The following is a 25,804-nucleotide window of genomic DNA, read 5'->3' on the forward strand; positions in this document are numbered from 1 at the left end:
GTGCAGCGCAGAACGCGGTCGGAGATGTTGTTGCAATTTTTTAAACATGAGTCTTGTTGCGAAAAATTAGCCGCGGCGGTAGATGTTGTAATTTTTGTAACAAGGATCATGTTGCAGAAAATTAGGGAAGAAAGGGTTTTGCAACATGGATCTTGTTGCAAGAAATTAGAGAGAGAGAAGTTTTTGCAACAAGCGTCTTGTTACAGAAAATTGTATAAGTGGAGATTTTGCAACAAGAGTCTTGTTGCAGAAATACAAGGTTCATCGAATCAGATGGCTCACGAGACGGTGGATTTTGCGCCGAAGGACTACTTTCCCCGCAGATAGAGGAATCTGTTTCCGAAACTGACGTGTTGTTGCAGGACGTAAGGCGGTGGTCACGCGCGCACGATGGTTAGATTCGATGGCTATCAGGGCGCTGATCCAACGGAGCTCCACGCGGCGGATGTTTTCTAATACATCCGCCGGCCGACGCGTAGCGGCTCCCAAATTTTTAACGAGCAAGGCAAGAGTTCTGCCGATTTCGTTAAAAGAGACAGAAAAATACAGAGTTAATCGGTTTATAGTATATAAGAAAAGGAAAAACAAGGCCAAAAACCAACAAACAACCGAAAAAATAAAGGACGCTGATAACTGCCACACGTGTGGGCTGTAAGGTTTAGTGCTTCGGCAACAATGCTTGCCAGCCCGCACACCCCTGTGCGGGTGCAGCTGCCAGCGCCCGAACGATCGGGGCCACATATGTGGCCCGCACACCATCGTGCGGCAGCAATTGCCAACGCCCGCATGTTTACCTCTGGCCCCGCTCCCCTAACCACTCCTCCAACTCCTTCGTTCACCTCTGGCCCCGCTCGTCTCGTTCCTCTCCGCCGATCTGCACCCAAATCGCCATGGCAAATAAAAGTCGATTACGCCAAAAATCATAGACGAAGAATACGTCAACGAACCCATTTTTTGTAGATACGTCTTGCAGTTGCTGCCCTCACTCTGTCGTCTCTACCCTCACATCCCACATCTCAGTATGGTTCAAAAATTTGGGATTTGGCGAATTGCCATGCCTAACGAACGAATTGATATCGAAGGGGTGACTGCTGTCTCTAAAAGCCAGAATTGCCACCCGGATTCATACATAGTTCTCCCATATCTGCTGGGATGTATGGCAATTAGGTGTGTTGGTAGATATGGGAGAGTGGGGAAAATTAGTTGCCGTTTTGCATCACCTAATCTTCCATGTGGTTCCAATAGTAGTTGCCAGCTAGTGAAATTCAAGTGGACTGCTCTGGGAGAAACACTGGGCATGTATCCTAATGAAAAAAAAATAGTTTCCGCCTTGGACCACATGATTTGCCATGTGGTTCCAACAAATATTTGCCTCATTAGTCTGGATGAAATTGCCATCAGGCAGCCAATTGCCACCCAAAAATCAGTTTGACATGTGAAAAATCAGATGCTACATTTTTTTGATGCTCATTGAAGATAGGATATGCAAGGTAGAATGCAAACTAACACAACGGGTGTCTATGCGTTACGCATCTAGGTTTTGGGGACTAACAAAAAGGAACGATGGAACCAGGCGAAGGTTCAAATCATTGGTTTTTCAGACAGCCGCAATCGACGCCATGGGATGTCTACAACAACCGCATTTCATTGGGGCCATTGCTGCCTCTACTGCAGGAATACGGAGACATGGGTGCGTTTCCGTATCGAGCAAAAATGATAGTTTGCCATGTTTGAAAGCGGAATAATGACAAACATATGATGTTTGTTGTACACATTTGCAGGGAATTATAGTTTGCCATCAGAGGTCCCATGGCAAACTGCGCCGGGAGTAAATGCGAGTGCCTCACAATCAGGACAACAAACATCGGACAAAAGAGAATGCAAATCAAGGTAAAGTATGAAGAAAGAACATCATATTATGAAACAGGGGAACTTACTAAAAAATGACATTTGCAGCAACTGCGTGTAGCGCATGGCAACAACTAACAATGGGAGACCTGCCATCAACGTATTATGCAGGTGAGAATAAAAAATGGAGAAAGTAAATGGTTAATGAGTGCATTTGCCATCTCAAGGCAACAACAGCTGCCATGAATGGTCAAGGGACAAAAATAACTTGTGTATTCAGAATAAATTGCCATGTGGTGATGGTCTAGCAGTTGCCAAGCTATGGCAAATTCAGTTGCCATGATGTGGTACCAACATTTGCCATGCTGTGGTAACTACATTTGCCGTCATGTTTCACTGCTCTTGCAATCATGTGGCAACTGCAGTTTCCATCATTGATCATGTTTCAGTTGCCATCACTGGTTATAAGGAGTTGCCATGTATGCATAAATACAGTTTCCATGTTGTGATAACTTTAGTTGCCATCATATTTGCAGGTATACTGCCATTATGTGGAAACTGCAGTATACATTACTGATAAATGTATAGTTGTCATAACTGCTTACATGCAGTTGCCATGCAAGCATAACTACATTTGTCACGATGAAAAACAGCTACAATTGCCATGCGGGAGGTTCAACTTCAGACACAAACAACGAAAATGCTTATGCTACGTACACCTCAGATCACTCAGGAGGGTCGCTACAAAGATCCGGTCAACCAGCATAGAGGGGTTGGAGATGCAATTATTTGGCAAAGCAAAGAAAAACCAACCTCCTTCGCGGGTTTATGGGCACCAGCCACAACGTTCCGTGGGGGTGGGTCCAAAAAGTCATCGTCATCGTCTTCCTATTTTTGTAACAGACGGCAAATACACATTAGTGGGTACTCATAAAACATGGTACATTTGCCGTGAGCACCAGCAAAAAGTCTGGCAATTGATAATTTTCATCATCACAGTGAAAATTGCCATGGTTCCAAAGATGACAAACAAGGCTTAAGTATGAAAATTTACAAAAATGAACTACATAGTTGCCATATGTTACAAAAACAGAATGGCAACCACAAAGGTGGGGATATGTTATTATTTGTCATGTACTCACAAACCCCATGTCAACTAATGTACTGTTATCAGATATTGAGTTGCCATTTGTTAGGGAAACATAATGGCAACAAAGTAAACAGACACGCTCGAATATCATTTTGTCGTATGCCGACAAACACCATGGCAACTAATTTAACTTGCACAAAGATTGACTTGCCACCAGTACACACCCAGACAAACATGCAGTTGCCATTCTGGTAGGTAAACAGAACGACAAAAATATAGTGATGGCAATGTTCAAATGCCAGTTGCCATGTGTCACGAACACCGCATCATCTAGTTTAAAACGAAAATGAACTACATAGTTGACATATGTTACAAAAACAGAATGGGAACCACAAAAGGTGGGCATCTTTTATTATTTGCCATGTCTTGACAAACACCATGGCTGCTAATGTACTGAAATCACCTACTCAGTTGCCATCTGTTAGGAAAATAGAATGGCAACAAAGTAAACAGACACGCTCGAATATCAAGTTGTCGTATGCCGACAGACACCATGGCAACTAATTTAAATTGGAACAAAGATTGACTTGCCACCGGTACACACAGAGACAGGGCAACTAGTGTTTATGGGGAACATTGGAGTTGCTATCTAAATGTATGAAGGGTACGATAACTTCAAGCACAATCAACATATGTAGTTGCCATGTTTGGGTATACGGCATAGGCAACTAATTATGATCAACACACACAAACATTGTAATCAAAACCTAGTTCAAAATCAAAGGAAACTAGAATCTACATAAAATGAATCTAGGGTTCACGCTGTGTTCTAGGTCTTCACTGCATCAAAATAAAGACGACCAAAATGACGTGAACACACTGATTCACTGCATCACTGCTCTGGTTTCACAAAATGAGGGATAGTGCCAACCATTGCTTGGCAACCCATATAAATGGATGAAATCTAGAAGGGAAATGAACTGTGCGATTCAAAGCAGAGCATGAACCCACAAGGGCGACTAAATGAACCAACCAAACGTGCGGTGATCAACGAGCCGCCCTTACGTCCCACCGGCGACTCCTCGAAGAATCCACCAAATAGAAACGGAGATTGCCATGGAATCGTCGTTGATTTGAGACGTAAAAACAGAGATTGAGGGGGAGTGGAGACGATTTCGAGCACATTACCTCCTCTCCGGCGGTCTCCGGGGACTCTGCAGCGCCTACTCGGGCGCAACCGCCTGTACGACGACGCCACGAGCGCCGCCACCGTATCGCCGAGGAATCGCCGCGAAATCGCCTCTGCGCCGCCGCCGAAGCGCAATGCGAGAGAGAGAGAGAGAGAGAGAGAGAGAGAGAGAGAGAGAGAGAGAGAGAGAGAGAAAGGAGGAAGACAGAGGGGGAGTAATGGAATGCGGGTGGACTACAGAGAAATGTCGCGATGTGGAGAAAAAAGAGTGCGGGCGTGGCATTCGTGGGCGTTCGGGCGATGTGGCAACCGCCCGCACGGCAACGGTGACAACCGTCGCCCAATCCGCTGCGGTTCCACCGTCCGGGCGAGTCGAGAAACTGCCGCACAGCGACCACACATGACGTGGCATGCGACCCCCCTCCTCCTTGCTCCAAGATTCGAGCAAATACATCCGATGGCTCCAGACGCGTTCGGCCCAAGTTGCAAACGCCCACACGTGTGGGCGTTAACTTTTCCGAAAAGAAAACAACCGTTGAAGCCAACCCAACCAGCCCATCGCCACCAAACGTGACCTTAACTCGGAACGTCTGTAAGCAAAATCTTCAGAGACACCTCCAAAAAGGTAATGACGCCTAAGGACGTCGTCATCATCGGCATCGACCCCCTTCGATCAAAAGGCATTCGCACGGGCTCACACATGACAGCCCCACCGAAACCCGGGATAGGCCCAGCCAAGCGAACAACCACCAACGCCACTACCCCTCCGTCCGACCATGACACAACGAGAGGAAGTACTCTTTGACAACGCCTCCCAGGAGGAGGAGGGCAACCACAAGTGCCAACATCACCGGGAATGATCCCTGTCGGAGAACAAGGCTTTTGACTAGAGCCTTATACCTCGCCACCTCTTACCCAGAGTAGGAGCCAGTCCACTGCGAACCTCTCGAGAATGAGCCACGACTCCTCTCACATGCATCAGCGGTGAACCAGACCAAACGGAACAACAGGGACGCCATGGCCACCACCTCAGCATGGCGGACCGCCTGAGTTGATGCCAACACCACCACCAAGGGGGTTGCGATGAGCCACAATGCCACAACCACCATTGCATCCACTAGCGGGGCCAACCTGATCACTACCCATGGCACCACCAAAGCGCGAAGCCACCAGCCAGAGCAGCTCCGCCGCTGCCACCCGTACCATGCAAAGCCGCCAGTTGGACCACTTGTCACCACCACAGGAGCCGGATCTAGCTACACCAGGTTAGATCCGGCACCCCGCGGCATGCGCGTCACCTGCAGCCAACCCAAAGGCCAGCACCAGGCGTCACTAGCATGACGGAGGATGTACAGATGCAACACGTTTTTGTTTTACTGTCTTTGTTCTAAGTTATTTCAAGTTATAGTGTGTTTCAAGTCTGACTAATTTAAATCTGGCTAACTCTATTAAATCATATTGATGTTTACAAACATTAAATTAACGAACGTTAATAGGAAGGAAACATGTCTTTCCCGATGCCCATGGAGCGAATGATCGTGCGCTCCGGGGGTCCCTCACAAGCGAATGGTGGTGTTCGCGTCGGGAGGCAGACACGTACGATTGCGTGAAGGGTCCTTCCTCCAATAATGCTTAAGGGCATGTACAATGGTTCTATCTTAGCAATGCCACATAGGATAAATGATGAGGTGGAGGAGAGAGAAATCATAAGAGAAGGCTTGTCTTCTCTTAATTAAGAGAATGCAAGAGATGATCTCTTAGCACAATATGTCTCACCACGTTTTTAGGAATAACTAGTTATTGAAGATAAGGCTGAGAGATGACCCATTGTAGACATGTTTTTTTGTCATCTCTAAATTACATGCAAGATTTAAGATAAGACTACCTTATCGACCATTGTACATGCCCTAACCTATGGTCAACCAACGTAAGATTTATATGCTGACTAGGTAACGAGCTCATCTGGCTGCAAGCCCACGTCAAACGAGGGAAAAAAAATACTTCCTCCGTCCGATAACGTAAGACGTTTTTTCACACTACACTAGTGTCAAAAAATGTCTTACATTATGAGACGGAGGGAGTAGGAAAGATATAATGCCGCTGTTTACACAACAAAAACCAGAAGGGTAGCTCTGTTTTTCAAGATTGACCAGATCTTTCCCTCTTGGTTTTAATCGTCTAAATTGTTGAACGAGATTTCTATGCAGAAACATAAAAACAGGTGCACCTAGTGTATTTTGCCAATCACACTATAGAGTGTGGTGCCGAAGCACACGACGTTGCGTGTTGTGCCTGACGGATGACAGCGAGGAGATCAGGTTCAATTTTTGCATCATTCTTCCACCATCCACCTTGAATATAGCTTAGAACTAAAGGAAACATCAGATGTTTATCAGTAATAAATAATGGAAGCTATTGCAGTAAGTGAAAACAACTACTCCCTCCGTTCCTAAATATTTGTCTTTTTAGAGATTTCAAATGAACTACCACATATGGATGTATATATACATATTTTAGAGTGTAGATTCACTCTTTTTGCTCCGTATGTAGTCACTTGTTGAAATCTCTAGAAAGACAAATATTTAAAAACGAAGGGAGTAGATCATAAGCCTCTAACATGCATAGAACATCAAACAAATAAGACTTTAAAGAGAAAACAAAGATAAAATATAGTACTTCAGTACAATGAAGGCTTTAGAAACACCAAGAAAAACAAACGAACTTTCACGAAACCACATGAATGGAAGAAAGGTAATGTCCCAATGCGACCGTGGGGTTTAAGCTTTGTCAATGATTTTTGGTCGCACCACATAAAAAAATGTTTTTAGCGATACAATTGGACGTTTTTTTAGGCAATATACTATATGAAATAACACTCATGGGTGATTTTTGTTATGAAATATTTCATTGCTACAAATATTCATAAATTTCTTTAAAAAAGTAATATGAAAGAAAACAAAGCATGGTGAAGTTGGCATTTCTGACCATCGCCAACCCGGTCAACCTCGGGGTTTAACTCATTGCATCCCTAAACCCGCATTGAGCGCCCAACTTGCCATTCCCCACCTCTTGAACCAACACGCGTTGCGGTCTTACACTACCCACCACGCAGACATATCACAACTCTAGGGGAGAGTATAGTGGGAGTGAGGAGGTTCGGTCCCACTATGCAGAGCCACTAGCGTCTTGTTGATCATATTTGTTGACATGTCAACTAAGAGAGATGTTCTCTTCCGACATCCAAAACAATAATCATAAACCTTGACATTGAGAATGACAAAATTTTGATGTAGAGTGCCACTACCCCCTCTTTGAAGTGAAACTCTCATCAGGTCAAGCAAAATAGCATCTTAAAAAAACCAAAACAAAAATAGCATTTGGGTATGTCTAACGGAACATATAGGAAAACTAATCATTGCAAGAGAATAGAAAAAAAGATGACGACTTAGTGTCGTGCTCACTTAAATTCCATGAGACTGACCACTTGGCATGAGTGGTAAGCTATATCAAAAACAAAATTCCATGAGACTGAAGTTGCCTCAGGAAAACAAATGGTTCTTTTCGAGAGCTTTTTTTGAGTCAAAATGACTCCGAAGAAAAAACTTTGTTGGGCGAGGTGGGCTAAGAAAGCTAGGAAAGAAAGTCATAGGAAAAGAGAGGCTGAAGCCCATCTCAGTCAGTTCACTGGGCTACAGCCCGTGGTCTATTGCAGAGCCTTATCCGCCACGTCACGGCTTACCCGGTCAACGCCTAGGCTTGACTTCCCCGCACCGCCAGCGCCCAGCGCGCCATCCCGACCGCCCGAACCGCCACGCGTCGCGATCCGACGGCCCTCCACCGCCGTGCGTGACGTAGCTCGAGGCGAGAGAGCAGAGGGGAGTGAGCGAGCAGTTCCATCATCAGTTGGCAGTGCCAGCCGCGGATTACGCATCTCACGCGGCGCCGCCACACACCACACCACACCGCGATGGCCGATCTCCACCTCCTCCACCCGCCGGAGCCCGACACCAACGGCGGCGGGGCCGCCGCCTCCGCCTCCGCCGCCGCGCTGCTCCTCCCCGCCGACCCCGCGGCCGAGGCGGCGGCGGCCGCGGCCGCGCCGGACCCCCCCGCGCCCCCCTACTCCAAGCGCCGCCGCCGCCCCAGCGTCCGCCTCGGCGACATTGGCGCGCAGGCCACGGCCTCCGACGCGCAGCTCCCGCGCCGCCACCGCAAGCCGTCCTCCCACCCGCGCCCCCCGCGCCGCTCCCACCCGGACGACGCCCTCGACCCCGCCGCCCGCGCCCGCGGGCCCAAGCCCGGCCAGCGCCGCCCGCGCACGGCCTGGATCCCGGCGCCCCACGGCGGCGCCGACGGCTACGAGGACGAGGAGGGCCACCACCACTACTACGACGACGCCGACCAGTCCGACTCCGCCGCCGCCGCCGCCCGGGCCGCTAGGGTTTCGGGCAGCCGCGAGGCCAGCGTCGACGAGTCCGACGGCGTCGCCGACTGGGGCCTCCCCAACGGCGGCGCGGCCTGCTACGGCGGCGGCGGCGGCGTCAGGGCCTGGCTCGACGGCCTCGGCCTCTCCCGGTACGCCCCCGTGTTCGAGATCCACGAGGTGGACGACGAGGTGCTCCCGCTGCTCACCCTGGAGGACCTCAAGGACATGGGCATCGGCGCCGTCGGCTCCAGGAGGAAGATGTTCGCCGCCATCCAGAAGCTCCGCAGCACCGACACCGTGTCCTGAGTTGGGTGAGACCTCCAGTTCCTAGCTAGCTAGCTTTTGTGCTCTCTCCATTTTTGTTTCCTCTCCCATAGAAAGCTAGTAGTGATGAGGGCATTAGCTTATGGTGCTTTCACCAATCCTAGTGTGTATATAGGCTTGATGATCCATCACCTTATCTCTGTCGCAATGATATGCTGTGGAGCACTAGTGGTTTGGGAGGAATTGTTTCAACTTTCAACAAGAAACTTGAAATAATGGATGGAATAAGGTGAATGCAGTCCCAGTATGTCGTTGTTATGTGCTCATAATTAATGTCATCAACTATGCTACTTTTATTCATTACTCGTTTGATTTCCTTTTCTTATAACACTCCTGATTCGGCTTTCCCTGCCATAATCGAAGATTCTAATTGGATCTCCATCACAGATTTTATTTCCGGAAGCTGTTGGAAATAATTACAAACCGAGTTTAAATGTGTTTATAGTACATAATATAAAGACATATTGTGCCTTCGTAACTAGATGCTTCAGGCTCTTGCTGCTTCCTACCAGAGGCCTAGTTTTCTTTCTTTTCTTTTAACAATTTGATCCAACACTATTTAAGGGCTGTGGTACCAAGGTATTGCAATTGCATTTCTGTATTGAAGGAAATTGATAGATTGTCATGTTTTTCAGTTATTTGTCACAGCCCATCTCCTTGCCATGTGGGTGTGCCCTGTTGCACCAAAATTGTAGAAGAGTTCTGCTTTGTTAACTTAGTTTTCCCTAAAAAGATGTTATGGTTTTATGGAACTTGAAGTTGGCCTGGTTAATAGCTAAATTCGGAGTATTTAGAGTAAGAATGAAACATTCCTATAATAGGGGCAAGGCTATCCGTGTATTACTTAAATGTACTGGTCGGTCAGTATGAAACGAAACTCATTCAAAATGGGACTATGCCACTATCTAGTAACTTCATCATATTTCATAGCATGTCTATATTACTATAGCAGATTATCAGGGCTATTACTGCAATGTATATTGTTAAGATTGCTTTTCTAGTCACCCGCAAAAAAAAGGTTGCTTTTCTAGTGTACGGTAATAGTTAATTACCTTATTGGTCTTCTCCTTGACTGTTTTCAGGTGAAACCTGATTTCTTATTAGTATAGCAAGAGGATTGATTGTACCCGTACGTTCGTAGCAAGGGCCTATTGTTACAGCCTCAAAGCTGCCTATTAGATACATATAAACTTCTGCTTGTAGGGACAAGGTACCATAGAGCTTTGATTTGAACTGGAAATGGGCAACTCATCCTTGTCCAGCAAAGAGGAAACCTTTCACATGTGGGATTCCTCCTGCAGTCCTCTGGACTGACACGTGAGAATCAATGTTCTTATGACGGTAAAGCGTCCTAAGGCAAGCACCCACCGTGTTGACGCCTAAGTGACGACTGACGACTAAGCACCTAAGGCGTGCAAAGTTCTAACACGCTGCCAGGGCACCTTGCCACCTAAGCGTCCAAGGCAGGACACCTTAAAAACTATGGTAAGGATATGTTTAGTGCTGCAAAGAAGTAGATATGGCAGAAGCAGAACTATAACCACACATAAGTAGATCTTGCTGCTTTCTGCTTGAGGCCTAGTTTTCTTTATTTTCTTTTGGCATTCGATCCAATACTATCCAATAACTGTGCTACCAAGATATGGCAATTGTATTTCTGTAAAGGGCGGCCCGGTGCATGTAGCTCCTGCTTGTGCAGGGTCCGGGGAAGGGTCCGACCACTTTGGGTCTATTGTACACAGCCTTTCCCTACATTTCTGTAAGAGGCTGTTTCCAGGACTTGAACCCGCGACCTCATGGTCACAAGGCAGCAGCTTTACCACTGCGCCAAGGCTCCCCTTCGGCAATTGCATTTCTGTGTTGAAGAAAATTGATAATAGTGATGCTATTATACTATATCCAGTTTAAATTATGGTGCGATACTGTCAATCTTTTAAGTTATTCCTCAGTCACACAACCCTTTTCCTTGGCATATGGGTGTTCTCTGTTGCACCAAAGATGTGGAAGAGTTCTGCTTTGTTTAAGTTAGAGCTTTTCCTTACAAAGTTGTTATGGCTTGGTGGAACTTAAATTTAGCCTAATTAGATTTTAGAGGGAACTATGCCACTATCTAGTAACTTCATCGTATTTCATGCATGTCCTTATTAGTCATAGCAGGTGATCTGCAATGTACATTATTTAGATTGCTTTCCTTGTGTGCGGTAATAGTTAATTATTTAATTCAGCTTCTACTAAACTCTGTTTGGGCGAAACCAGGTTTCCTGTTAATGTAGCAGGAGGAATGGTTGTATTGTACCCGTACATTCAGAGCCATGGGGCTAGTGTAACAGCCTCGAAGCTGCCTATTATATTAGGATACATATGGATACTTGTCCTTTTAAGGGCGAGGTATCGTTACAACTTTGAATAGGAAAGGGGTAATTCGTCCTTGGCCAGCAAAGAGGAACACCTTTCACCATGCGGGATTTCACGGCAGTCCTCTGGGTTGACATGGGAGAATATGTGTAGTGCTTCAATGAAGTCGATACGGCAGAAGCAAAACTATAACCACAAGATCTCATAAGAACCCATTCATAGTTTTCTTTATGGCACATCGGCGCATCTTTTCCTTTGAATCTTTTCCTGATTATGGTAGGTATATATTCTCCAAATCAATCTGGTACCAGTTTTTTTTATTTTGACCTTACCCATCTTGTCTAAAAACACGTGAAAGATAGTTTCCTCTGAAACATGCTCACCTCTTGAGTTCCCTTAAGGCCATAGTTCGATGCATGCATAGAATACATCCGTCCAAAAGGCTATAGAACGCGCGCACATGACCCCTATGAGGAATATTCCATATCAAGTGGGAACTACTATTATTCACTAAAAGCAGTTCTCACAAAAAAGTCAACGCTAAGTGAACAGAATGATTTATAATTTTGTGAAACCGCGTCCTCCCAGTTCAGCCAATTTACATCAGTTATCTCTTCCTGCATCGTTCTGTGCCAACAAAACCTATACTGAACTTCTTGAGCATGAAGCCATCCGCAAATTGTAGTTTTTGTCCATCCTGAGGTTCATTTAGTGCAAGGGATTGACAGCTGATCATTATGATGAAAAGTGTAATGAGTTGAACACCACGCAAATATGGTAGCCTACTCTTATTATGGGCTTGAACTGTAACATTATCGAATCAGCAAAAGACATTTATGTGTCGCTGTGTTCTCATCAATTTTCATCCATCTCAAAACTTTCTTACAACTTCAAATTCATTTGTTTCCTTACATATCCTGTCTACTGACCTACCATTCACATTTTGCTCTTCTTCAACTTTGGTTGTCACATTATCATTTCCATGATGAGCACAGAGCATGTAGGGAGCTCAGAGTTTCTTATTATCTCTGACAGCTATGAATGGTTTTAACATGTTAAGTCCTCTAATATATAGTCTTTCAGTATGCTGATTTAATTAATCTCTTGCTGTCCTGCTATGATGGGAGATAATTTAGAACCTGAAACCAAGCTGCTGTCCATAAACAGTGTAAAGTTGTGGTTTCATTTATAAATGATCTTTAGCGTGATATGTTAGATAATTGGCAACATTTTCCTCAATTAGTCATTGAATTTGTACACCAGGACCCACCACAAAGTCCACTAGTCCACTGCCTGTTACCAAACATTTTCCTCCCTAGCTAGTAGGAACATGTTGTGTTCTATTAACACTTATTTACAGTAGCTCTGTTGTGCCTCCAATACTGGTAAATTTCTGCAACATAGTTGAATTGATTTCTGATACTATATGCGCGGGCAATAAAAGGTAGATTCACTTATGCATTGCTTGTTATCTGCTTGTATTCGCTATCTGGACTGCCCCACACCTCGTGTACCTGTAAATTAAAATGTAAAAGCTTGCAGGTCTGCAAGCTCACCGATTCTCAGAAATACAGAAAAGGAAAGAAAAAGGAGAAGATTATCCGGTCAACTGGCTAAAGGCATAAAAGGAATGCTAGTGATGAATGCCGGAGAGGGGGTTGCCACTGATTACTGTGGCAGGGTGGCAGCAAATGTGCCATGTCCTGTGCATGCCGCTGGGGCTTGATAGCGCCACAACGGCAGGCCATGCGCGGTGCGCTCGCTGTCAAGGTAACTACTGGAATGTTTTGTTTGCATTATATGTTTGTAAACATGTTCTGTTTGCAAGCATGTATGTCTTGTATGTAAGGTAAGGGGCTTACCCGATGATGATCGCCGGTCCTTGGGTGAATTCTGTTGAGCACTAGGTAGGATGAATGAAATGAGCATGGGTCTGGGATGGGGTGTGTGGTAAGATGTACTCGGGTAGCCAGGGTGACTTGCCCATGGAACCGCCGGACGCCGAGCTCGGCTGGCAGGCGAGTTTCACAGGCAAATCATCCTTGGCTATCGGAGATGGCCTCTTACCCCTATGCAAGACCTCGCTCACCTGTGTCCTGTGCGCTGGTGCACTAGCTAAGTGATGATGCTTTCATGCCCTGGCTGGCCATGCGTATTTATAAGAAGGCGGGAGCCATGGGGGTCAGGTTAGGGGCCATGACTTTGGCGGCGAGGCATCTTGTTTGACGCAGCTAAAGGTAGCTAGAGTGAAGGAAGAATCTTGGCCTTTGACAAGCGGAAGGCGTCGATCGACCAGGCCAAATAACCACTCTTGCCTCACTTGGCTGCTGGATGTGAAGATCGATGTGTATCTTGCTGCCTTTATTTCCTTTTCCGAGGGCATCAAGGGATTTGGATTTGGATTTGTTTAGATTTGGGTTTGAGAAGGGGTTGTTCAGGTTGGTTGGTTGACCACTCGGGCTGGGTTCCATCCACATCCACTTGCATTCATTCCCAGGCATGGATGAGAATATATGTGCATGTGAAGAAGAACATTGCACTGCTCTGCATGCACACGGACACGGTGGTGATAAGGATGTGGGTATGCATCATGCACGGAAATTCCCTATGCACGTGATAACTTAAAGGGTGGAAAGGGTGGTTGCAAAGACGATCGAGACTGAGTAGGATTTGGACACTGGAGGAGTCGAGAAGGTGGGTGGTCCAATTATTCATCATGTCCTATCGTCTCCTGGTTCCATCCATGCCCGAGCTTGACGCATCAGGCAGGCTACTGGTCCAACCTGGGATCGCATCGTTTACTCTCCATGGCGAGGATTTCGGCCTCATGATAGCGATGACAACAGGCTGAGGACATGTGCGGATTAGAATTGCATTGCATGCCTATGGTTACAGGCAGTTTGTTAGGACCAGATGCTAGGTCCGGACGTGATACAAGAAGAATTTCATAATAATTACTGCAAACTAGGAGAGTTTTGAGAATCTTAGTGGATTTAAACGGTAATGTGCCTGGAGAAAGAAGTAGTTAGGGGAGCTCGTGGAGAAGAGGAGTGGCCGGCGTTCATAATTAGCAATATCAAAGTGATCGACATTGGCAACAGTGTTCTCATCCAATCCTTCCAGTTTGGTTTGGGTTCTGAGGGACGCCGAGTGATCCCTCCCTTCCCCATGGTCTCGCACGCAAGGTGAGCTCCGTGCGTGCTCGTGTGGCAACAGAACACTAGTAGCGGTCTCCCTCGACAACCGGCATGTTCGATTGGTCACGCCCAACAGATTGTTCACGCGCAACAAAGATACATAGTGGTCGTAGAACTTGGTGACGGCGGCATATGTTGGTGCATTTGTAAGTACAATATCGTCTCTTCATGCTTTACCACAATCACTTGAGGGAAACAATAAATTCTCCAGTTGAAACGTTTGCACAAAGACTTATATCAATCATGGCTCAACATATGAGTACACCATGACCTTATCTGGATGCCATGTCTTAAATTCTTCTCTCCAATACATTTTTCAAGGAGCGTATTTTTCAATATATTGATGCGTATCTTGTCGGAGTTCATTCCAAATCCACCAAATACCCTCACACGGAACATTTCTTCATATGTAACTCTATCAGGCCGTTAGTCCTTAGGATTTGTCATTCATTACCGAAATCCAAAAGCATATTATTATCTCGGTGGAATTCAAGCCACACATGTGGAACATTCATACATGTGTATCTTATGAAATAATTACTCTGAGGGGATTGTCATTAATTACAAAAGCACATGTGGTGGCTACGTGCACTAACCAACTCCACTAGAGATGCACAATTCTCACAAACTGTGAGCAGTTAGAGCTCGTGGAGAAACGGCGCAGTGGCCAGCGTTAATAATTCAGCCACAATAGAGTGACGTTTGTGCATTATTGTCAAAAAAAGTGACATTGGTGCACACTTGTAAGTGCAGTAGGAGCCCAAACGATTTTTCGGTGGCCAACATTTTTTTAAAACAAGCTCCTACTGCTTTATCTACTCAGTAATAAGGACACTGGAAACCGGAGTGAAATGCGTCATTAGTCCATTAACTCAAATAGATTGCATGCTTTAGGCCAACAACTCACGAATTAATCAATTTAGACCATCAACTCGTTTATTCGATCAATTAAGGCCAAAACCGGTTCGGGGCCGTGAAAACCGGCCACATGGCACCGCTTGTACCATGGTTCAGTAATACAAGGTGTGTTTGCAAACTAAGCACACACATCATATTTATATATGTAAAAAGGCATGCGTATAACAACTGAAAAGCGCGTACATAGTATTTATACAGCTAAAAAACCAGTTCGAGGCCGGGATCCACGGGAAGAAAAAGGACCCTTTGGCTAGGGTTTTTTGTGCCTCCCGCCGGTGCTGCCGCCGGTCTACCTCGTCTTTTGTGGTTTTAGGGCCATCGAGGCGTGGTGGATCCCGGCCCTTGCCGGCGGGAGGGCTCCATTTTTTCATATTCTTTTGAGTTTTGTTAGGGTCTGTGTCCTGCTCAGAGAGATGAGGTGGTGGCGGCTCTCTGCAGATGGAATAAGGTTCTCCCCGCCTTGTCCCCACCCCGGTGGTGTTTCTAGCATCGTCGAAGGGCGTGTGGAGGTTTGTCTCCGACGGATCTTGCGGGATTCGTCAGCGTTTGTCTTCGGTGGATCCATGTGGATCTTGTCTTCGTTCATCTGTGTTCATGTGTCTACAGGTTGGATCCTTCTGATCTACGCTTCTCTTCATCGGCGGCGATGCTGTTCTGGTGCGCTGGTCCTATGGGGCCTTAGCATGACGACTTCCCGACTATCTGCTACAACAAGGTTTGCTCGGCTCCAATGATGGAGGGGCGAAGGCGGCGGTGCGCCTTTGGCTTGCTCCAATGCTAGTAGTTGTCGCTAGGTGGTCTACGGACCTAGATGTATTTTTTTACTTCTAGTGTTCTTTGTACTACCTTGACAGTTGATGAATAGATCGGAAGTTATTCTTGCAAAAAAGAAGAAGCTACGAGCGGAGGATGGTTACTATGAATGCCCGATGTGGAGGTTACTTGTTACCATCACGCCAAGCATGCACTTATAACACATTATGCTTATATTTATTTTAAAACGCGCTTTCAAAACAATTAATGTCCTCAGAAGGAAACGAGCGAACATGAGGGGCTTGATATGATCTTCAATGAAGGAAGGAAACGATCTGACCGGAAAAAAGGAAAGAAAAGCAATCGGTCTACGAGCAGATTCCACATAATCCTAAAAAGTAGTGGTTTAATATATACTTTTTTTTGAGGGTGGTTTAATATATACTACTATGTGCTACATTAAGGACACAAACCATTCGATCTAACATGACGCGCTTGGTTGCTCGCATTCATTGTTTGGCCTGCATATCACAGAATTTAAAGCACCTCCCAGCCAGACCCACTAGGAACGGTCGAATCGGCCGTTTTCCTCAACCAGGCTCGGGCGGTGCAGGGGAGGGGAACGCGGTTTTGACCTCCTGAGTCCACGGATATGGCACAAGCTCGCGCATGTCTCCGAAAAAGTGGCGGGAGGAATCGGGGTCACCTCCGGCGGAGCATGAAATGAGCATGGTCTGGCATGGGGTGTGGTAAGAGGTACTCTGGTAGCCAGGGTGACTTGCCCATGAAACCGCCGGAGGCCGCTCTCTGTGGCAGAGAGCTCGGCTGCCAGGCGAGTCTCACAGCCAAATCATCCTTGGCTATCGAAGATGGCCTCTTATACCTATGCAAGACCTGTGTCATGTGCCCTGGTGCACTAGCTAACTGATGATGCTTGCATGCCTTGCCTGGTCATGTATTTATAAGAAGGCGGGAGCCATGGAGGTCAGGTTAGGGGCTATGACTTTTGGCGGCGAGGCAGCGTGTTTGACACAGATAAAGTTAGCTAGAGTGAAGAATCTTGGTCTTTGACAAGCGAAAGGTGTCGATCGACCTGGCCAAATAACCAATGGGGTCACTCTCTCACTTCACTTGGCTGCTGGATGTGAAGAAGAATCTTGGCCTTTGACAAGCGAAAGGTGTCAATCTTGCTGCCTTTTCTTTCTGGAGAGCATCCAGGGATTTGGATTTGGATTTCCCCTTCTTTCCTTTTTCTCTTCAGATGGAGTTGTTCAGGTTGGTTGGTTGACCGGTGCGTGCAGACAGACAGGTCCAATCCAGTTGGTTCAATCCACTCGCATCCATTCCCCAGCGACATGGATGAGGGTGATCACATCACATCCATGTCGGCCGGGCGTATGGAAATGGAATGGAATATATGTGCATGTGGAGAAGAACATTGCACCTGCAACATAAGGTGGTGATAAGGATGAGAGGTTTGTATGTGTGTGCATCATGTCTCTTGTACTAGTGCTGCCTGGAAAAGGATGGAGGACAGAAGAGGCGAGTATGATTTGGAATCTCGAGGTCGTCGAGGTGGTTCAATTATTCATGCTATCCTAATTGTCTCCTGCAGGTTCCATGCACGTCCCAACTTCGGCACTTTGCAGGTAGGCTGCTACTAGTCCAACATGGGAAGGACGCGAGAGAGATACACTAATTTCATATGAGGCTTGTTGCTGCAGTTGATTGCTGCAAAATTGGAGAGTTTTGACGAGCTTAGTACTAGAACACTGGAGTACTGATCTGATTTGGAGACGCAGTTTTTTATTTTTTTGCGAGTAATTTGGAGATGCAGTTAGAGCTAGTCGAGGCACCGGAGTGGCCAGAGTTCTCTTTTATCGAAGAAAGAGTGGCCAGCGTTAATAATCAGCAACATCAAAAAGTGCGGTGCTCTCATCTACCTTTTGTTTTAACAGGAAGAGTCACATGTCCTGTAGTTTTTTTTTTTTGAAAAACTTCCCCACATTATATTCTGAGAACTGTGGGGTTAAACCCCACAGAACACAAAGGACAATAATGTGTTTTAAAAGGGATGGGTTAAGATCGCACGAAGCAACCGCTGCAATCTCTGCCCTGCTCCTGATCCTTCGTTGTCGTAACGCTGATGCGATCTGGAGGAAAATTGGGCTAGCTCGTTCACGGACTATTGCAGACTTTGTGCATTCCACGGAGACAGTGAGCAAAGTGGGTAAATTATGGTGCATCCTTTTTGCAGCCTGCGCAGTCACCCTCTGGCACGCCAGAAATGCTCGAGTATTTGAAAACATATGCTGCGGTACAACATCCTTTCATACTTTTTCTGCTGACCTGCTACGACGACTGTGGAGTCATCTAGCTAAGCGAGACAAAGACAGATGAAAGATATGGTCATGGCTTACCTTCTTTTCCTGCTGATCTACTACTTATATGATTTCAGCAGTTATTCTCTATCCAATATGGGGTCAGATTGTTGTGTTTTTAAGTTACTCGTCATATCCCTTTTCCTTTTCCTTTTACTAAAAATGTAGAAGAGTTCTGCTTTGTTAACTAAGAGTTTCCCTAAAAAGGTGTCCTGAGTTGGGCGAGATGTCCTAGCTAGCTAGCTTTTGTGCTGTCCCAGTTTTTGTTTCCTCTACCATAGAAAGCTAGTTGTGATGAGGCTATCAACTTATGGTGCTTTCAGCAATTCTAGTGTGTGTATATAGGTTTGATGATTACCTTATCTCTCCCGCATGATATGCTGTGGAGCAGTACTGGTTTGGGAGGAATTGTTTCAACAAGAAACTTTAAAATTGAAATAATGGATGAAATAAGGTAAATGCAGTCCCAATATGTCGTTGTTTGTGCTCATAATGAATGTCATCAACTATGGTCCTTTTGTTTATTACTCCACTTGTTTGATTTTCTTTTGTTATACTACTTCCGATACGGCTTCCAGTTCCATAGTCGAAGATTGTAAATGGAACTCCATAACAGACTTTAGTTCTGAAAGCTGTTGGAATAATTACAAAATGAGATTCAATTTGTTAATATATAAGATCAAGACATTATTGTGCCTTTGTAACTAGGTTCTTAAGGATCTTGCTGCTTTCTGCCTGAGGCTTAGTTTTCTTTATTTTCTTTGTTGGCCCAGTAAGCCCACACATAATATTTATATACATGTAAAAAGGCGTACGTATAACAACTAAAAAACGCATAAATAGTATTTATACAGGTAAAAAAGCTACAAGCGGAGTATCGATCCTATGAATGACCCAATGTGGAGGTTGCTTATTACCATCACGCCAAGCATGCACTTACAATACATTATGCTTATATTTATTTTAAAACACACTTTCATCCAATTAATGTCCGCAGAAGGAAACGAGCAAACATGAGGGGCTTGATACAATCTTCAACGAAGGAAGGAAAGGATCTGACCGAAAAAAAAAGCAGTCGGTCTACGAGAAGATTCTGCATAATCGTCAAAAGAAGCATTTTAATATATACTATGCACTGCATTAAGGACACAAACCATTCGATCTTACAACACGTGTTTGGTTGCTCGCATTCACAGTTTGGCTTGCATAACGCAGAACTTAAAGCACCTCTTCTCCAGACCCGCTAGGAATGGCCGAATCGGTCGTTTCCCTCAGCTAGCCTCGGGCGGTGCAGGGGAGGGGAACGCGGCTCTGACCTCCTACGTCCATGGTGATGGCACAAGCTTGCGCGCGTCTTGGAAAAAGTGGCAGGATAAATTGGGGTCACTTCCCGCCGACAGTGGCGGACCTAGAATCGCAGGCTTGCGGTACCACACTTCAAAAATTGCACTAAAAATCATCATAATCTTAACAAATAGTCTTAAACTAGCAATAACTTGATGGATACTTAGTGTTATGTACATAATAAACTTCATTTTACAATTCTGGAGGGGGTGCCAGGGCACCCCTACTAGATCCACCCCTGCCCGCCGAGCATGATATGGGCATGGGTCTGGCATGGGGTGTGGTAAGAGGCACTCTGGTAGCCAGGGTGACTTGCCCTGGAACCGCCAGACAACGCTCTCTGTGGTAAAGAGCTCGGCTGCTAGGCCTCTTACACCTATGCAAGACCTGTGTCCCGTGCCCTGGTGCACTAGCACTAGCTAACTGATGATGTTTGCATGCCTTGCCTGGACATGTATTTATAAGAAGGTGTGAGCCATAGAGGTAAGGTTAGAGGCTATGACTTTTGGCGGCGAGGCTGCGTGTTTGACACAGCTAAAGCTAGCTATAGTGAAGAGAGAATATTGGCCTTTGACATGCGAAAGGTGTCAATCGACCAGGCCAAATAACCAATGGCATGGGGTGAAGATCTCAGTGTATCTTGCTGCCTTTATTTCCTTTTCGGAGAGCATCCAGGGATTTGGATTTGAGAAGGGGGTGTTGAGGTTGGTTGGTTGATCGGTGCATGCAGGCTGGCAGGTCCACAACACTCACTCCACTTGCATTCGCAGTGGCATGGGGTGATGCTGATCACATCCATATCCACCGGTCGTATGGAATGTGGAATATATGTGCATGCATGCGAAGAAGAACATTGCGCTTGCACATAGGCTTGTGATAAGGATGAGGCGTTTTGTGTGCGTGCATCATGCATGGAAATTCCCTACCCGCGCGATAAGGTAATGGTCGCTTGTACGTACTGGAAAAGTATGGACACTAGTAGAAAACAAGCCTTTGGACCAGACCAGATAAGAGCAATAATCCCGGTTCTGTTACGAACCGGTACCAATGGGTGCATCAGTCCCGGTTCATGAGGCCAGTGCGCCGGCCGGGCCTCGGCAAGGATCCGTCCCGGTTCGTCTGACCCCTTTAGTCCCGGTTCCAGACACGAACCGGGACTAAAGGGCCTCGCTCCTGGTGCAACCACTTTAGTCCCGGTTGGTGGCGGGAACCGGGACTAAAGATCAGTCTTCTGTCCCGGTTGTAGCCACCAACCGGGACTAAAAAAAGATGCCTATATATATGCTCGTCCCTGCCCGCTCACTCCTCTGTTTTTTGGCCGGCCGGCGTGTGGGAGGTGTGCTGCTCTCTGTTCTCACCTCCTATACACATGAGGTATTCGATGAAATGCCGGAGTCACACTTAAGCTTTCTCCTCTCCAAGCTCAAGCTCCAAGCTATATTTTCCTCAAGATTTGTGTAGGTTTGGCGGTGCACCAACTACACAAGTGTTCTAAAAGGTTAACAACTTCATCGTTTCATCTCTCTCTACTACTTTAGCTCATTGCAAATGCTCTAGAAGTAGAGTGGTTTGTGGGTTTTAGTGAAGGAGTGTATGTGGGAGTTCTTTTGATTTATATGCATAATTTGAGCTGAAATTAACTTCTTAGAGTCTGCACATGTGTAAGGTGCCGTCCCCCTCCCCGTCCTCACCGCCGTCAATTGCCTGCGCCGATCTCGTCGCCGGCACCACCATGGTGAGCCTCTTGTTCTTATCATCTTTCTAAAAGATAAAAATCTTACTTGTATGATTTAGATAAATACTTGTATAATTTTCTTACTTTTATTATTGTTTGTTATTATATAGTGCCATGGTTTTGGTATCCGCCCCCATCGGCCCTCGTCCTGTCTATGATTAGGATGTGGTATATTATCTTTTATAGTGCCATTGTTTCATTTAGTGTTTATGACAATTATGCCGACCAACGTGACATAGATGTTTTTATCTAGGAGGTATGTGAACTGGAAATTCCAACTGACCCTCTTGTCGAGAGGTTAAATTTAATTGAAAAAGAAAACAATTACTTGAAGAAAAAACTGAAAAAAATTGAGGAGGAGAAGATGGAATTAGAGTTGCATGTTGCCGATGCCACCGATGATCACAAGATCAAGATGGATGCAATGCGCTTGAAGATTAGAAAGATTGTAAAATATGTCATTGATACTGAGGCTTGGTATCATTTTGCTGTTGGATCAATTGTTACATTAGTTGCGATTATGATCGAATTTGTTGTTGCATTTAAATGTTTTACATAGTCGTATGTTAGTTTCAATTTATGTTTTAGTTAGATGCTCTATAGCGCTATATGTTGTTCTATGAGAACTATGTATGAAATTTATGTATTTATTTTTTCAGTAATAACATTTGATCACTACTGTACTTTGGTTTTAATGTGATGATGAACTTGTATTAATTTGGTCACTTCTCTATTCATGATGTTCCGTAATTGTTTTTGATACAGTTAATTATATAATGCACGTAGATGAATTGATAACGGATGTATGGTGATCTATGCACCTCTGAGTAAATTTATGGCATGCATAATTTTTTCGAAGTCGCTGAGTCAAACAAGCAGAATGGTTTTATGTATTGTCCATGTTCTGTCTATGAGAATACAAAGGGCCACCAACCGGGACTAAAGGACTGTGCTTCCCGCCCTTTCGTCTACTGAAATTGACCTTTAGTCCCGGTTGAAGCCACCAACCGGGACTAAAGGGGTGGCTAGATAACCGCACACTTAGAAAAATTTGAAACACTTCTCGAGTTACCCCCGATGAGGGAGTCCCGGATTAGGGGGTGTCCGGATAGCCGAACTATCATCGTTGGCCGGACTCCTGGACTGTGAAGATACAAGATTGATGACTTCGTCCCGTGTCCGGATGGGACTTTCCTTGGCGTGGAAGGCAAGCTTGGCGATACGGATATGTAGATCTCCTACCATTGTAACCGACTCTGTGTAACCTTAACCCTCTCCGGTGTCTATATAAACCGGAGGGTTTTAGTCCGTAGGACGAACAACAATCATACCATAGGCTAGCTTCTAGGGTTTAGCCTCTTTGATCTCGTGGTAGATCTACTCTTATACTACCTATATCATCAATATTAATCAAGCAGGAGTAGGGTTTTACCTCCATCGAGAGGGCCCGAACTTGGGTAAAAACATCGTGTCCCTTGTCTCCTGTTACCATCCGCCTAGACGCACAGTTCGGGACCCCCTACCCGAGATCCGCCGGTTTTGACACCGACATTGGTGCTTTCATTGAGAGTTCATCTGTGCCGTCGCCATCAGGAAGGATGCCTCGTCCCATCTTTAAAGATGGCATCGTTGCTAAAGGAGCTTTGGCCATCGGCCAAACTCTCCTGCTAGGTGATTTTCTTATGACCGCCTGTTCATCCGCCGCGCCGACAATGACTTCTCGGGTCATCAAAAGCAATCTTCATGTCAACTCGGAACTCGCCGAGCAGTTAGATCCGATGGAGCTCTCTTCCTTAAACGAGCTCTTGGATCGCATCGCCGCCCTGGGAGTCGCTACAGACTACGACCAGATTGGGCCTAAAACCGATCTGAGAGAGATTAACTCTCCCCAGGCTACCCACCACGTTGGTGTGGTAGAGGAACAATATGGCGACCCTTCTTCTATCCTAAGGACTAGCTATGTCCGGATTCCTGACCCCTCCATGCCGGATTCCCGCGGAGGGGAGAACACCACTCAAGCCCTGAACTTAAAGTCAGGCAGCGGGCTAGATTCATCGGACAATGTCCAAGAACCCAAGCTTCCAAGTTCGGAAACTTCTTGGCCCCTGAGTCTTAGATCGGACGGAGTTAGGAATTTAGCTCCACCCGCCCACCCAAACATAAGCGATCTATCCCAAATCCGGCAAGAGCCCGTTGAAACAGTACATCATTACTGGGCCAGATTCCTCCTGGTCATGAACATGATAAAGGACTGCCGTGAAGAGGGCGCAATTTCATTCTTCTGCATTAATTGCACACAAAGGAATCCTCAACGCCGTAAGTCGTCGCGAAATTACACGCTTTGCTGACTTGGCATCCATAGTACGGAAGTACTGTGCGATGGAGAGCGCCTGGAAAACCGAAATCAAATTTTGGGATAATCCGGCCTTGAACACAACCCTAGTCCAAAGTAAAAGGGTGCATCATTACCAGACACCTGGGTTAAATACCAAAGAGCAAAAACCGTCTAAAGGGCATGGAACCGTACTGGAGGGATGGCTCAATGGACCCAGCAAAATTCATAGTACAGAGGGCGCCACTCCAACTCATAGCCTTAGAGCATGTTGGATACTACGGCAGGTGGCCAAAAGTGGCGAAGAGCTTCTAGCTCCAGAACACCAGCCCAGCAATACCAGTACGATATTAACAGTCTTCGAAACTTCCGCATCAAATAATATGCGGAAGCGAACACTCCGCAGCCTTGCCGAAGTCCACCAGGTAGCAACAATAAATCCATGAAGTGACATGGCTATTATCTTTAACGCCAGTGACGAACCTAAATTCCGAACAGCCCGAGCACCAGCCACATTGGTCCTCAGTCCAATAGTGGACGACTTTCGCCTTACCAAGGTACTCATGGATGGCGGCAGCGGATTAAACCTCATTTACGAGGAAACCCTTCGAAAAATGGAAATAGACTGGAGCCGCATTGAGCGAAGCAGCATAACCTTTAGAGGAATAATCCTCAGTCAGGAAGCATGCCGGATAATTACAGGTCCGAGGAGGTCACATTCCAAGTGGCCCCGTTCAGCAGCAGATACCACGCTATATTAGGGCGAGAGGCATTCACAATTTTTCAAGCTATACCCCATTACGGGTACATGAAGCTCAAAATACCCGGACCCAACAGAATCATCACTCTTGCTAGTGACCCAGACATAGCACTCCACGCCGAAAATAAAACAGCCGCACTTGCCCTTGAGGCACTACCCGAAGCCCTAGCGGCCGAGGAACTCACTGTGCTGCGCTCCACGGTGAACAGGGACGATGTGATACTCGATAAGAGATCCAAGTCCACCTCTTTTAAACCGACGGACGAAATAGTCAAATTCCAAGTCCATCCAACGGACCCTACAAAAACGGCCTCCATCGGGGCACAATTAAACCCTGATGTAGACGCCGCACTACGATAATTCCTACGCAAAAATTGGGACATCTTTGCCTGGCACCCTTCAGACATGCCAGGAATCCCACGCCGGCTGGCCGAGCACAGCCTAAATATCCTAAAAGGATTCAAGCCAGTCAAACAAGCTCTTCGGCGTTTCTCCGAACCTAAGAGACAGGCCATGGGAGAGAAGCTAGCCAAACTATTGGAGGCCGTATTCATTAGAGATAGAAAACATCCAGACTGACTAGCAAACCTGGTAATGGTACCAAAGAAGGACAAATCCTGGCGCCTGTGTGTCGATTTCAAGGACCTTAACAAGGCTTGCCCAAAGGATCCCTTCCCCCTTCCCTGCATCGATCAGATTATCGATGCTACCGTAGGACACGATTCATTGTGCTTCCTCGGCGCATACTCCGCTACCACCAAATTAAGATGGCAGAGCCAGACCAAGCCGCAACGGCATTCATCACTCCATACGGCCCATTCTGCTTCAACACAATGCCCTTCGGGCTCAAAAACGCCGACGCAACATATCAGCGCATGATTCAGACATGTCTGGCAAACCAGATCGGCAAAACAGTGGAGGCATATGTAGATGATGTGGTCGTCAAATCCAAGCATGTCGAAACTCTAGTAGACGACTTGAGGCTCACATTCGACAATCTCCGAGCATATGACATTAAGCTCAATCCGGAAAAATGCGTTTTCGGCGTACCAGCCGGAAAGCTCTCGGGCTTCATTGTATCCGGTAGAGGAATTGAAGAAAACCCAGCCAAGATCCGAGCTCTGGCACAATTGGATATCCCAAAAGACCTCA

At 46.1% G+C, this 25,804-nt stretch overlaps 1 protein-coding gene across 2 annotated transcripts; it reads left to right on the top strand.

Moving 5' to 3' along the window:
* The first annotated feature begins 7,996 nt into the window (after positions 1-7,996).
* LOC119312835 (ankyrin repeat and SAM domain-containing protein 6-like) lies at positions 7,997-13,154 on the top strand. 2 transcript variants are annotated; one of them, XM_037588601.1, is made up of 2 exons: positions 7,997-8,864; positions 12,799-13,154. In XM_037588601.1, the coding sequence occupies exon 1, from the start codon at positions 8,095-8,097 to the stop codon at positions 8,857-8,859; it is 765 nt and encodes a 254-aa protein (XP_037444498.1). In that variant the 5' UTR covers positions 7,997-8,094; the 3' UTR covers positions 8,860-8,864; positions 12,799-13,154. The 2 variants fall into 2 exon arrangements, with proteins under 2 accessions (XP_037444498.1, XP_037444497.1); XM_037588600.1 differs by having other exon boundaries at positions 8,001-8,864; positions 12,775-13,154.
* Positions 13,155-25,804: the final 12,650 nt, after the last annotated feature.

The sequence above is a fragment of the Triticum dicoccoides genome, chromosome 5B, assembly GCF_002162155.2.
Source record: "Triticum dicoccoides isolate Atlit2015 ecotype Zavitan chromosome 5B, WEW_v2.0, whole genome shotgun sequence".
Taxonomy (NCBI): Eukaryota; Viridiplantae; Streptophyta; class Magnoliopsida; order Poales; family Poaceae; genus Triticum; species Triticum dicoccoides.

What these genes read in the sequence shown, in the direction of transcription:
- LOC119312835 (XM_037588601.1), top strand. Translation starts at nt 8,095, where the DNA reads ATGGCCGATCTCCACCTCCTCCACCCGCCGGAGCCCGACACCAACGGC.